The sequence below is a fragment of the Myotis yumanensis genome, unplaced genomic scaffold (assembly GCF_028538775.1).
Source record: "Myotis yumanensis isolate MYYU_CA2020_CCGP unplaced genomic scaffold, mMyoYum1.0.hap1 SCAF_3, whole genome shotgun sequence".
In the NCBI taxonomy this organism is placed as follows: domain Eukaryota; kingdom Metazoa; phylum Chordata; class Mammalia; order Chiroptera; family Vespertilionidae; genus Myotis; species Myotis yumanensis.
In genome coordinates, this window is record NW_027223754.1 from 65,251,291 (window position 1) to 65,266,898 (window position 15,608).

General features: G+C 38.1%; 1 protein-coding gene across 1 annotated transcript in view; it reads left to right on the plus strand.

The window, feature by feature from the left end:
- KLHL1 (kelch like family member 1) overlaps nt 1-15,608 on the plus strand; it is a 380,716-nt gene that overhangs the window by 269,471 nt on the left and 95,637 nt on the right. The window contains exon 6 of the mRNA XM_070408965.1: nt 13,580-13,766. Within this exon, the coding sequence (XP_070265066.1) occupies nt 13,580-13,766 (187 nt within the window). The remainder of the gene's footprint in view (nt 1-13,579; nt 13,767-15,608) is intronic.

Sequence of the window (15,608 nt, forward strand, 5' to 3'; positions counted from 1 at the left end):
CTGGAAATTTGCAAATATGCAGTGATTAAAATTCTTCCTCCATCTTCTCTTAGTGAAAGGAGGGAAGTAAAATACTGACTGATACCTTATAATTACTGTGAGAGAAATTAAAAGGCTTTTATTTAAAGATAATTAACTTAAGGTTAAAGCAAAATAAATATTTGATACAAGGTCCACATTATTATTGAAATCGGGGAATCCAGTTTTCCTAATAGTACTGAATGCAGTCGCTTCAATTGCTTTCCTAAAGATTTGTGTCAAAGAACTTTCAGGATCATCATTTTCTTCTTACCATCAGAATTAATGTCTCTGAAATAAAACAAGAAAGAAGAAGAGGAAGAATTTCCCATCTTTCTTCTAGCACCAGATATGCTTTTCAGGTTCATGGTTGTTACTTCTGGACATAGTGTGTAGGCCACTTACAGATATGTCCACTTCAAGGAAGGTAGACTTGAGAATGACTTTTGCACTTAGTCCATTGCACTTGTTAGCTATAGTTAGTATGTGGGCATTACCTCCTAACTCAGAGAAATTTCATGTTAGAAAAATGCACAGAAAGGCAAGATCACACTGAAATCATAATTAAATTGTATCCTTTCAGGAGTACTTTAATTACCACAAGATGGTTTGAATTCAGGTTATGATTCGAGTACCTCATTTAACTATAATACAATTTCAGGCATGCTATGAATCTTTAGAAAGTAAGCAGCAAGGCAAATATAAATATCTATTAATAATTTTATTCTAGAAAAAAATAAATGTTATTGATGCATCAATAATATTTATTAAACAATATGATAATGCCTCAAATATAATATCACTAAAAACAAATACTGGTCCTTAAGGAATCTCTGTCATGTAGAGTATAATACAAATATATTACAATAGTATTTAACAAGTTGAAAGTTGTTACTACATGTGACTCAAAGATTAAAGAATGCCTTCAGTTAATTCAGTGCTACAAATTAAGCAAATCTCTGTATCATAAATCTCATGATGTCCTCCTAAAACATAAATGTACACTTCACATTCTATGGCCTGAGCAGTTATGTAAATCCTCAATGAAATAAAAGAACTAAAACTGGACTCTTAGAATTGGATCATAACTTAATATTACACAGATATTCCTTTAAAAAAGTCATGATCTACTCAGATTAAAGAGGTCAGTAGAGCTAAATTATGAAATATAGAGTAATGTGCACTATTGTGGAAAGTGAGTGGATAGTTAATATGGAATTGAATTATAGAATTTTTGGCATGTTGGTCTGAGAATGTTGAATAATATCTTGCAAACAATAAGGATATTATGCATGGTTTTGAATATAGTGTAGGCATGAACACATTAATGTACGTGTTCTAAGGGATGGGATGTAGGGTTGACTTGAGTAGAATAAACTAGTGATGAGAGAGGCTGCAGATATCTGGGACCTATTACAGCGCCTGGCACAAAATTGGTGCTGACTAGATATTTACTGAATGTATGAATGAATGAATGAATGAATGCAAAGTCCAGAGCCTACTTAGAATTCAGTGAACATTTTCAAGCAGGGAAGAAGATCGCTTATTTCATTTTTAGAAATTCTGAGTTTTCAAAATATCTATGAGACTGTAAACCCATATTAAATAAATAAAAATGTAGTCATAAATGATAGAAGCATTAAACCCATTTCATCTGTTGCTAATAAGAACTATTATTTGAGTTAATTTTATGAGCTCTACTTGTTTTGATGATGTCATTATTCTTCTCTATTTGTACTATCAACTTAGCCGATTACTTTTCCTCTTAGGCAATCAAATATTTCTGTATTCAGAATAAAATCAATGAACCTGCTCCTTATTTCATAGATGGCTTCTTTTTGTTTTTGCAAACACTTGAGCAATTTTCATTCAGCTGTACTGATGCAAGCTTTAGCTTGTCAGGAATTTGTATTTGTTGTTGTTTTTAATGATTGCACTGAAAGAGAAAACAGAAACTTTACTATAACTACTTTTCTCACTTATGTGAAAATAGATATTATATCCTCAAATAATTTAGCAAGAATAGTGATTTTACCAGTAAAAAGATTTAAAAAAAATATTTCAGTCTCTTTAATTCATGATTCTGCCCTTGGCCAAAATTATTTTCAACTAATCCTAACAGGACTTTAAGTGTAATATGAGGATCTATCTACTCATACTTATGAGTTTCTTTCAGGCTTCAGACTAGTAGTCTGGCTATATTTCAGCTATTTTCTCTTTGTGCAAACATACACTGTTCCAGTCAAAGCAGAAACTCATATAGTATCTGAGAAAATGCTGTGAGCATTGGTGAACCAACTAAGTTATATTGCCAAATTTTCAGTTCACTTGTCCATTTTCCTCTGTCTTTGAAAATCTATCTGAAAGGGAGTAGATATGCAGAAAACTTTTCTAAGAATAAAATAGTTCATGTTTTCCCTTGAGAAGTGGGTGAGCCCTACCTATGACCTCACCATTTATTGTGTTGCTACAAAGTTTTTTGATAACTAAACCTTCTCCTTTCACCAGCACCTTGCACTGTTAAACAGACTATTTAGCATTAAGTATGATCATGTAATGTCTTAAAAACTGCTTAATTAAAATATCTGATAATATTTTATTTTATCAGACCTATTTATAATATGTTAAATTAGAAATTCATTTTTCATTCAGCTTGCTGCATATAATATTTTATCTTTCATTTTATTCATTTTGCCAAGCAGAAAACTTGAAAGAATATGTATAAAACTGCCACTTGTTCTCTAAGGACTGTCACTTCTAGTAAGACTCAAATTTGTTTTATAGATTTGAATTCTGTAAGTTGATTTTTTAGCACAATGCCCAGTAGCAAAACAAAACTGATATATTATGCAATAATATGGAGTATATGAAATTTTGTCACATTCATATGAATATGAAAATGTCTTCATAACCTTGATAGCCCAAGGATATAGTGTTAGAAGAGACAATATTTTCTTTGGTCCATAGTAAGTTTCAGTTTATCTTTTCTTAAATGTTTATTCACTATTGCATTCCATTTTTCAATGATTTCCATGACCAAATGGAAGGTATAGATGCATTTCCTATTCTTTGTACAGATTTTGTTCACTATTTGTCTTTCAAATTATGCCTTTACCCATGTAGTATTACTTTTACTTAAAAATAGCATGTAATATAGATATTTTCTTATTTATGGGAGTGTTGCTGAAACATTTGCTTAATAACATTAATTTATGATATTTTAAGGTTATCTACAATGCTAATTTTTATAATGCAAATATTCTTTTGATATAAAATTAGAGTTGTGTGCACTTTATATAATAAGAGTAGGTTGTATAGCACAACCGAATCCATGTATTTGATTTTGTTTGCTTATGATGATAAACTAGTTATTTATAATATTAAGTATCTTCATATGCAGATTAGTATAGAGAATCATGACAAAATTATCTCAAAGAAGTACATTCTTTGACATCTTAAGGTGATCTATACAGGAAGAAGAACAATTTTGAAAGATATGAAAATTTATTTTATTTTCTTATTTGGAATTTGGAAAAATGTGAAATCTAGCTACATGAATCATGCATTCCATTTTGATGAAGCAATAGTTGCAGGATCATAATTTTCAATATATTGCAAACAGTTGAAATAAATTCATCTAAATATTCTTAGAAAACTGAACTTTGAGGAGTGTCTATGTGTAAACATGCAGGATGAAAACACTCATCAACATTTTCATGTTGTCAAATATATTTTAAACATATGGTTCAATTCCTTAAAAATGAACAAATTATTTGTATTGTAATAGCAAACAGTGGACCTTTCTAAGAACTATTGTTTTAATAATTGCATTTTAAAATATATTTTTATTGATTTCAGAGGAAGGGAGAGGGAGAGAGATAGAAACATCAATGATGAAAGAGAGTCATAGATTGGCTGCCTCTATATGCCCCCCACTGGGGATGAGCCCACAACCCGGGCATGTGCCCTTGACTGGAATCGAACCCAGGACCCTTCAGTCCCCAGGCTGATGCTCTATCCACTGAACCAAACCAGCTAGGGCTTTATTTTTTTCTAATCGAAGAAAAGTTAGTGGTAAAACCAGTGGAACTTAAGAGCAATGTATAAAAAGAAAGAGTTTTAATGCACACATTTGTAAATAGTATATTTATTCTAATCAAAACTGCATAACATTCCTGGCAAATGGAATGCTCTGACAAAGTAACTGCTGAGAGTTCTGACTATTAATGGGTAAATTATTCTGATTTTTTGTATTAATCAATGATGAATATCATACACAGGGTTCTTATATAAATTTCATAAATTTCTTGACCATGTTCTATTCTGCAGTTACAGATTTATGCTATTACTCACTGATCATTATTTAGTCACAGAAAAACCCTATCAGGTTTACAAAGAAATAGAGCACATTTGTAAAGTGACTGCCAAGTATCAATCTCTTAGAATTGTATGTAATTTAATAGTTAATATAACTTATGCTGCCCTTCATATTGAGTCTCAGGATTTTTTTATTTCTAATATATCATTTAAATGACAAAATATTCTGAAACATTATTTGCTTGTAAATGGTGGAATCTTTTCTTGGGTTTTAATATATAATTAATTTAAATGGTGGTAGTTGATTATTCTAAGCTTAAGAATGTACTAACAGTAAAGATATTGAAAAATTTTCAAGGGCATTTATTTTTGGAAACTGAATTCTGCTATGTTTATCCCTGATTGCATAAGGCATTGGTATGTAGAATCTTTAGAATAAAATGAAATGTGTAGATAACTGTTGTACAAATTATGTACAATATAATGTACAAATAATGTACAAAAACTTGAATATATTTCTAAGTAGTATACAATTATTGAAACATTTATATTTTTTCTAAGTTAGACAAGCAAAAAGCTGTCACAGTAGTTCAGTTTTCATTAAAAATTGAAGAATTTAAAAAAAACAAAATTGTCTTTTATTTATTTATTTATTTATTTTTAAAGCTAGAGGCCCAGTGCACAAAAATTTGTGCAATCGGGGGTGGGGGGGGTCCCCTCAGCCCGACCTGTACCCTCTCGCAGTCTGGGACCCCTCGGGGGATGACCACCTGCTGGCTTAGACCTGCTCCCCGGGGGATTTGGCCTAAGATGGCAATCAGACATCCCTCTGGCAGCACGGCAGCCCTCGGGGGATGTCCACTTGCCAGCGGGGAGCAAGCCTAAGCTGCAGTCAGACATCTTTAGCGCTGCTGAGGAGGCAGGAGAGGCTCCCACCACCACCACTGTACTGGCAGCCATCAGCCTGGCTTGTGGCTGAGCAGAGCTCCCCCATGTGGGAGCCCACTTACCACCAGAGGGCAACTCCTGCATTGAGCGTCTGCCCCCTGGTGGTCAGTGTGTGTCATGGTGACCAGTCATTCCCAGTTTTTCTGCTGTTAGGGTCAGTTTGCATATTACCCTTTTACTATATAGGATAGAGGCATGGTGCACGGTGGGGCTGGCTGGTTTGCCTTGAAGGGTGTTCCAGATCATGGTGGGGGTCCCGCTTGGGTGCCTGGCCAGCCTGGGTGAGGGGCTGATGGCTGTTTGCAGCTGGTCACACCCCCTTCAGGGTGGGAGTCCCCACTGGGGTGCCTGGTCAGCCTGGGTGAGGGGCTGAGGGCCGTTTTCAGGCTGGCCACACCCCCTTTAGGGTGGGGTTCCCCACTAGGGTTCCTGGCCAGTCTGGGTGAGGGGCTGAGGGCCATTTTCAGGCTGGCTGGCGACTGAAGCTCCCAACCTCTCCTTTTTTTCTTTTTTTTTTTATTATGGGATTTATTTACCTTCTATAATTGAAACTTTGTTGCCATCACTGGAGCTAAGAGCCGGGCTCCTGCTTGCTCCAGCTCTGTGGCCACGGCCTGCTGAAAACATGTATCTGGTGTTTGTTTAGCTTCTATAATTGAAACTTTGTTGTTTTTGGAGCTCAGAGCCGGGCTGCGGCAGGCGAGGAACCTTGGCTTCCTCCATCACTGGAGCAAGCAAGCCTCCTGCTTGCTTCAGCTGCGTGGCTGCCGACCGCCATATTTGTTGGCAGTTAATTTGCATATCTCCCTGATTAGCCAATGGGAAGCATAGCGAAGTTACGGTCAATTACCCTTTTTGTCTTTTATTAGATAGGATATATTTTTATTGATTTCAGAGAGGAAGGAAGAGGGAGAGAGAGATAGAAACATCAATGCTGAGACAGAATCACTGATGGGCTGCCTTCTGTACACCCAACACTGGGGATTGAGCCCACAACCAGGGAATGTTCCCTGATCTGGAATTGAACCATGACTACCAGATTCATAGGTCATTGCTCAACCACTGAGCCATGCAGGCTGGTCTGTCTCTTATTTTATAGAGAGGAGCAATATTTGTGTTAATATTGGATCATTCCAGAAAATCTAAAGACAATTCAAGTTTAAAAATCAGCTCAGTCATTTTATTATTCTGACTTTGTGCCTTACTTTGGGCTGAAACAGTAATCCTAAAAATGTTGTCAGAGATATGATATAGACACTAGTCATAATATTATAAGCAATACATACTTACAAATAATAACTTGAAAACACACAATAATGAAGAATTCAGTTTCTTTTAAAATATAGAAATTTGTCAAATTATTAAAAGTATACAAAAGTTAATACATTTAATACAATGGTTTGTTACTAAAGTGAAAAATATTACTTAAGTATAGAATACCTTGGTTATTTTATAAAAATAATACAAACTTTAATTTTATTTTGTATATCTCCCATGACCTAGTTTGAAATAAGTAATTCTTAATATATTTTCACTATGCATGCATCTATGGACATAGAGCAATTAATTTTTATTCCAATATATTTATTGATTTTTTTACAGAGAGGAAGGGAGAGAGATAGAGAGTTAGAAACATCGATGGAGAGAAACATCGATCAGCTGCCTCCTGCACACCTCCTACTGGGGATGTGCCCGCAAACATGGTACATGCCCTTGACCAGAATCGAACCTGGGACTTTTCAGTCCACAGGCTAACACTCTATCCACTGAGCCAAACTGGTTAGGGCAGAGCAATTAATTTTTAAAAATTATTACTTGACTGTATTACAAACTTAGGGACTTATTGTTGACCATCCTTTGATTATTTTTACAGGATTCTTTATATTTTATTTTGTAATTATTCATTAATTATAAAAAAATTTTAAGTATCCCTTATATACCTTTGCATGTATGTGCTTAGAAATATATAAATATTAAACTATTCAAATAAATGATAAAGTTAAGGTTTTTACTTTAGTTTTTAACAAGTATATATCATGTTACATAATTTTTAAGCTATAACTTTTCCTTTTTTTTTTTTAAATATATTTTATTGATTTTTTACAGAGAGGAAGGGAGAGAGATAGATAGCCAGAAACATCGATGAGAGATTAACATCGATCAGCTGCCTCCTGCACATCTCCTACTGGGGATGTGCCCGCAACCCAGGTACATGCCCTTGACCGGAATCGAACCTGGGACCTTTCAGTCCGCAGGCCGACGCTCTATCCACTGAGCCAAACCGGTTTCGGCTATAACTTTTCCTTAAGAAACAAATAAATCAATAATTTTTACCTTGTATACATATTCTTATTTTCTCTTTAGTCTTTTGTATTAATAGTATAATTTAGCCTGAATGACATTTGTTTTCTGCCACAGGAAAACTAGAAACAGGAAGACAAATCCTCTCTAATTTTTGTCCAAGAAAACAAATTTTATTTTATTTTGACAAATTATATCATATAAATTAATATGTTAGTAACTTTTCTTAATTATAAATCAAAAAAAATATTTAAGAATTTTTATTAATTTAATCAATATAATATTAGTCTATTGTCTTAAAGTTGTCCAAAGACAAAAAACTTATAATGTAAGCCAACACAATAAGTATTTTTTTTGTAGCACTACAAAAAGTCACAAGATCAAACCATTACCGAAGATATAATTTATTGATATTTCTTTTAAATAATTTTGTATTTTGGTACTCCTAAGCCATTTTCTAAATTAATTATTCCCTGCAGAGATCCATATAACCAATGTACAATTTTTCTAAAGTTTAATATATTAAAAATTAAGTCTATTTTATACCTATTAAATATTGTGCTAAAGTTATTCCTGTGTGGCAATAAAATCAAGTAAGCATACAGTTCATTTTAAGCTAAAATTAATCAATTCTATTTAGTTAAAGAGTTATCTAAATATCAAGAATAGTCTATGAAATATTAATAATGTAAATGACCCTCTATATTTAAAGATATTTACAACTTATCTAAAACCTATACCATTACTCAAACTCCCAGTTAAATTTTTTTATTCTGAGTTACACTTTTCCAAGGAAAAACAGAGTAAAGAAGTACATATCTTTGGAATTTTTTATCATAAAGGGTGAAAAATAGAAAATAAAAAGAACTGATGGAAGCCATTTTCAGACATATAGAAATTTATTATGGTAAAGGCCAAGTACTTTTATTTTTAAGGAAAGAAAAAGGCTTAGATATACGGAAAATCTATTTTTACGTCAAAATGTCTCTCTCTTTCTCTCTCTCTCTCTTTCTCTCTCTTCTTCCCTCCAGTTTATTTTTAAAGTTTATATAGACTACCAGGTCCTTTTTAGAAATAGATATTCTCTTTGGTAATTAAAAATAACAATGTTACTAAAAAAATAATATAGTGCCCATTTAAAAAATTTCCACTGGAGATCACTTATCCTGATCCCTTATCCTATTCCATACTGTCTTTTTTTTTTTTTTTTTTAAGAATTTTTTATTTTTATTGCATGTATTGGGGTTACATTGATAAATAAAATTATGTAGGCTTCAAGTGTGAAGTTATTTAAACATCATCTGTATTTTGTACTAGAGGCCTGGTGCATGGATTCGCGCACTGCTGGGGGGCATGGCCTGTGGGGATCAGCCCATTGTGGGAGCACCACTCATTCCCAGTCATTTGAGTGGCTGTGAACTCACCCTCTGAGCAGCTGCTCCTGCTGTGGAAGCGCACTGACCACCAGGGGACAGCTCCTGCATTGAGCGCCTGCCCCCTGGTGGTCAGTGCATGTCATAGCGACTGGTCGACCAGTAGTTCTGGTCGTTCCACCATTCAGTCACTGAGCTTTTAATTATTTATATAAATATAGATAGATAGATAGATAGATAGATAGATAGTGTGCTCACCGCTCCAAGTCTTCACCATTTATCCTCCTTTTACCCTCTTCTACCTCTCCTAACCCCCTTTCTCTCTGGTAATCAACATACTGTTGTCTCTGTGAGTTTTTCTTTTATTGTTGCTTTTATTTGTTTGTTTTTGTGTGTGTTGTTGTTGTTTTACTTAATCTCTTCACCCTTTTCTATTTTTTTTTCTTAGTCTTCAGAATGATATTTGGTAGGAAGGAAACTTGGGTTTAATATACAAGAGAAACATATCCTGGAGTTAATTAAACATCTTCCTTTCCATATTCCAAAGCATCTGGTAACTCTAATACATTATACTCCTACTTGTGGCCCAGTGCACAAAATTTGTGCACATTAAAAGAGAATTAATTAGAGGAAATATTTTAATATTGCTATTCACGTCCCCGGCTCAGCACTCAGCGGGAGGCAGCTTCACGTCCCAGGCCGGCGTAATTCCCCGCCCACCAATGCTGCAAGTCCCCCCATCTTCCCTGCCTCCCCCTGCCTGTCTCATACCCAGCCTCCTGCTGTTTGGTCCTATGGTGTCATGGCATGATGACCATTTGCATATTAGCCTTTTATTATGATGATGATATCTGGCCCAACTTTTTGATTATTATGTGTGATAAATTCCTGGAAATGTAATCACCCAGCCCAGGAGCCTGTCTGGAGTAATGCTGTCCCTTATATTCCAGACCAGTGCTATCAGGTGTCTATTTCATCACACCCTCTCCAGTACTGAATATTGTGATTTTTTAAAAGTTCCAGGTATCTTTCCTTTGCAATTACTTGATTACTTAACTTTTCTCATGTATATTATTTACTTTATTTCTTCTTTAGTTCAAGGTCTTTGCTCAGACATATTCTTTGAGTAATCCTATTTTGTTTGAGTTCACGGGAAGCAATAGCATCTTCCATGGAGGACGGTGGAGGGCTAGAGGGGGTAGAGCGGTGCTGGAGCAGATGTGGTTGGCAATGGCTCCTGTTAAAGGTTAGATCAGAGGTGAGGGGGTTAAGGGAGGCGTTAGGTTCTGACACTGAAATGTCAGGGTGAGGGGGTTAAGGGAGGTATTAGGTTCTGACACTGAAATGTCAGGGTGTGGGGGTTAAGGGAGGTATTCGGTTCTGACACTGAAATGTCAGGGTGAGGGGGTTAAGGGAGGTATTAGGTTCTGACACTGAAATGTCAGGGTGAGGGGGTTAAGGGAGGTATTAGGTTCTGAGACTGAAATGTCAGGGTGAGGGGGTTAAGGGAGGTATTAGGTTCTGAGACTGAAATGTCAGGGTGAGGGGGTTAAGGGAGGTATTAGGTTCTGACACTGAAATGTCAGGGTGAGGGGGTTAAGGGAGGTATTCGGTTCTGACACTGAAATGTCAGGGTGAGGGCATGGAGTCCAAGGTCACCATTTGGGAGGTTGGGCCCTTGGGGTCTGGTGGGGAGGATGAGGGTCAGACCTGGGTTTGGTGAGGGATGCAGGAGGGGAGTGGTATTCTGGGAAGGCCCGTGGGTCTGGGCCAGCTCCCAGGATTCAGGCACCCAGCACTCACCGCCAGTGCTGGGGCCACTGTACTGTCCAGGCCCCGCGACAGCCAGACAGACCTGCAGCTTCAGCTTCGGCTGCACTGCAAGGGCTGTGAGAGGTCACGTGGCCCCCAAGCCTGTACCTCCTTTCCTCTGAGCTGGGCGCATGCCCCTCTTCAGGGAAACCGCCTGAGCGGCCCCTCTAGGTAAGGTCACCTGGTAATACTATCAGCAGGGCGTGCCACACAGCCTGATGCTGCATGGGCTGGGGGAGACTTTCTGGAAGAAGGTCTTCTGTCCCCTAACCCCACCACTGCAGGCCCGGAGCCCTCATCCCTGCACAGGTGGTCGTCTGTAACAGGCACCCAGAGGCTGGTGGGGGGGAGGGTAGAGGGTTCCAACGGTGTCAGAAACCGCTCATCCCAAAGGTCCCACGGTCTCAGTGTTGCCACATGACTGCATGGCCTCGGTGCTATGCCACTACTTTCTGATGTCAGTTTTGCACCTTAAACTCTTAAATTAACCACAAGAACCGCTTTCCTCTTCACCCTCCTGGGACTCAGTTCTGTTGCATACGCTCCTTTCAAAGGGAAGTTTCTAGTTCTTGGCCATGTGGGGTGTTGCTGACTTTTCATTCTAGGTTTGCACGTAGGGCATCTTGAATTCTGTGAGGATGGTGACTCCATCTGTTCTACAGCAAGCCTGTGAGCAAATGAATATGATCCCCATTTTACATCTACTCCCAGACTGTAGTAACATTTCCCCAAGTGGGACTGGATCCTATAAACCAATTCCCATGCTCCACTACACTGAATAAGAATGAGGATCAGAGCTTACCTTTCACATGAATAGCCAATGAGGCAGCCTCACATCCCTGGCCAGGCGTTGTGCTGGGAGGCAGCCTCATGTCCCGGCAGCACAAGTCCCCACCCACCAGCTCCTACTGTGCACACAGCCTGTTGAACAGTCATTACAATGACAGAGTAATGACAATTTGCATATTACCTCTTTATATATATAGACTAGAGGCCTGGTGCATAAAATTTGTGCATTGGAGGGGGGTTGGGGGATCCCTCAGCCTGGATTGCTATGACACCAGCATTCTGTGCCCCGGCCTCTGGCCAGAGGCCCCTTCATCCCTCCACGCGGCCAGGGCACAGGATGCTGGGCTCGAGTCACCCCCAGAGGCCCCTTCCTCTCTCCACATGGCGTCTGAATATTCTAGTTTGCATTTCCTATGAATGAGGCTAGAACTTGATCAGCATCCTCAACAGGGCCTTTTTCCCTGTGGCTAATTTGGGCTTCCTCATACTGTGGTCTCAGGAAAGTTGAACTACTTTCATTGCTTTTAAGAGCCAGCATTCCAAGTAGCCAGGCATCCCACCCCGCCCTGGTTGCTCTGGGCCAGTGGGCAGCACGCACAGGCGCGGAGCGGCTGGGGCGGAGCAGTGGGCAGTGCGCACAGGCGCAAAGTGGCCCAGGCAGGGCAGGGCAGAATGCTGGCATCGTCGTGATAGTGATGACACCAGCATCCTGGCCCGGCTGCCACCATTTTGTCGTGGAGTGACATCAATTTGCATATTCTGTCTTTATTAGATAGGATTCAACCTCAGACTTATTCTGGTTTTCTTTACGTCATCTTATATGTCTTTTATATGCTTTATGGCACCTCCAACAGTAATTTATGTATCAAAAAGACTAAATAAATTTACTTAATTAAGGTTAAATTTATAGCATTAAAAATAATTATTTAATTTTATGCTGCCATCATATATTAACTCACTCACTCAATAAACATTAGTGTTCAGATGAAGTACAAATTCTTACCAATGTAGCAGAAAAGGTCAGTGAGCTCATGTTAAATTTTTTAGTAATTACTTATTAATTTTATAAATCTATATAACAGATTTAACTGTCATTCAAAATGATATATTGATTCATTAAGAAAGATAATGTCAGGTTGCGTTGGTGGTATAGTGGTGAGCATAGCTGCCTTCCAAGAAAGATAATGTGCTACTTAAAGAATTAAGGAAAAAGAGAATCTAAAGAGCAATAGAGGAAGAAAAAAATAAACATACTATAGATATGTTCCAAGAAATATACACAGAAAAATTTGTGGGGATGAAACCTGGAGCAGCCAAGAGAGACATAATGTAACTTAAAACTGCTGATCTTCCTCTACTGTTTTCTCAGGTGCTGGGGTTTTCAAAATAAATTCTTAGTTTCACTATTGGAAACTATTTTTTGCCTTTTTTCCCCATTTTTATTGAGTTGTTGTTTTCTAATCTGCAATGCATTTAAACTGTACCTGGAACATTTTAAAGGAAATATGTAAATACAGGATGGGGCAAAAGTGGGTTTATGTGAAACAGTTTATTTTTGTATTATTATTTATTAATGATTTTGTTATTTTCCATATGAACAACTGTAAACCTATTTTTGCCCCACCCAGTATTTATGATAGGGTTGTTATGAACTAATTTGCTGAAAGTCACTTTTTAATTTCTTTCACCAGACATATTTATGGCCATCACAGGAAATATATTTGATTTATAAACAGCTTTTGTAAGAGAAAAAAAATGGAAACGAGATCACTGGAAGGTTCTTTATACTCTGTCCTAAAGTGATAATAAAAAATATTGAATGGAAAACAATATCCATTCTGTTTCTCTTAGAAGGCATGCATTTTACTTATATTTATTTGTCAATTTAATTAATTCTTATTACATTCTGTATACCTCTCAATAAAGGGGTAATATCATAGACATTAAGCTTCTAATTTTAACTACTGATGTCATATGCACAGTCCCATAAAGCATTAACAGTATTTGTGTGTTTTTTACAGATATTGGCTGACCTAGAAAACCACGCATTATTTAAGAATGATCTGGAATGTCAAAAGTTGATTCTGGAAGCAATGAAATATCATCTATTGCCAGAAAGAAGAACTTTAATGCAAAGTCCAAGAACTAAACCTAGAAAATCTACAGTTGGAACTCTGTATGCTGTAGGAGGAATGGATAACAACAAAGGTATATAAATCTAGATCTATATGTAATACACTAGAGGCCTGATGCATGAAATTCGTGCTACTTGGGGGTTGCCCCTCAGCCCAACCTGCACCCTCTCCAATCTGAGACACACAATCTATGGACTGCTGGCTCCCAACCGCTTGCCTGCCTGCCTGATAACCCTCTAACCAGTCCCCTGTGGTCCTGATTGACACCTAACTGCTCCCCTGCCAGCCCAATTGCCCCCAACTGCCCTCCCCTGCTGGCCATCTTGTGGCGGCCATCTTTGACCACATGGGGGAGGCCATCTTGTGTGAGGTTGTGATGGTCAATTTGCATAATACCGCTTTATTATGTAGGATACCCTGTCATACCATGACACAATTTTAACATTGCAATTATATAATGTCAACAAACTTCTCATAAACTTTGTTTATCCATTAAGACTTAAAATTAAAGGGATAATTAAAAAACACCTCTTATTTTTAGTCTTTAGCTGCTGCCTCTGCTTCTTATTCATCTTTAAGTCCTTTAACTCTGATGAATTATGTTCAAATTTCATATGAAACAAATAAGGGGACTTAAAGCACTTAGAAAACACAGACCAAATAGGTTTTGGAAATATTTAGAACTATATTTCCATTCTAAGTAAAGGAAATGTAATGTCACCAGGTACTTACTGGCTAAAATCAATATTTTGTAGAAAGTTTATGCTTGTGAGAAGTTCTGAATTTCACACAGAAGCCAGTCAAATAAAAAAAAATTACAAATAAGTATAATATTGTGATGGTTATAACTTACAAAATTATTAATTTTAACAGTTTTGGCCTTCAAAAGAAAGTGGATGATTTGTTTATAAATTGAATACAGGTACTTGAAGGTTTTGTTCTTGCATTTCCTAGTTAAAAAGACTTTTTATAAATATATTTCCTCTTAGCCTTTCTTATATGGGTCTTAATTTTCTTGAACAAGTACAGAAGACAAATAACGCGTGTCATATGTTTGTGACTAATAAGTGATTTACTTATCCATAATATATTAACTAGAGGCCCAGTGTACAAAAATTTGTGCACTCAGGGGGTGGTTCTCAGTCTGGCCTATGCTCTCTTGCAGTCTGGGACCCCTGCGGGGAGCGGGCCCAAGCTGGCAGTCAGACATCCCTCTGGCAGCCCAGCAGCCTTCGGGGAATGTCCACTTGCCAGCAAGGAGCAGGCCTAAGCTGCAGTAGGACATCCTTAGCGCTGATGAGGAGGCGAGAGAGGCTCCCACCTCCACCGCTGTACTGGCAGCCATCAACCTGGCTTGTGGCTAAGCAGAGCTCCCCCTGTGGGAGCGCACTGACAACCAGGGGGCAGCTCCTACATTGAGCGACTGCACCCTGGTGGTCAGTGTGTGTCATAGTGACCAGTCATTCCCAGTTGTTCTGCTGTTAGGGTCAGGTTGAATATTACCCTTTTATTATATAGGATAGAGGCCTGGTGCATGGGTGGGGGCCAGCAGGTTTGACCTGAAGAGTGTCCCGGATCAGGGTGGGTGTCCCGCTTGGGTGCCTGGCTAGCCTGGGTGTGAGGCTGATGGCTGTTTGCAGCTGGTCACACCCCCTTAGGGTGGGGGTCCCCACTGAGGTGCCTGGCCAACCTGGATGAGGGTCTGAGGGCTGTTTTCAGGCTGGCCAAGCCCCCGGGCAACAGAAGTTCCCAGCCTCTCCTTTTTTCTTTTTTTATTCTGGAGTTTATTTACCTTCTATATTTGTTTCTTTGAGTGGATCTCAGAGCCGCCCAAGGCAGGCAGGAGGGAAGCCTCCTGCTTGCTCCAGCTCCGTGGCCACGGCCGGCTGAAAGCAGGTATCTGGGGTTTATTTAG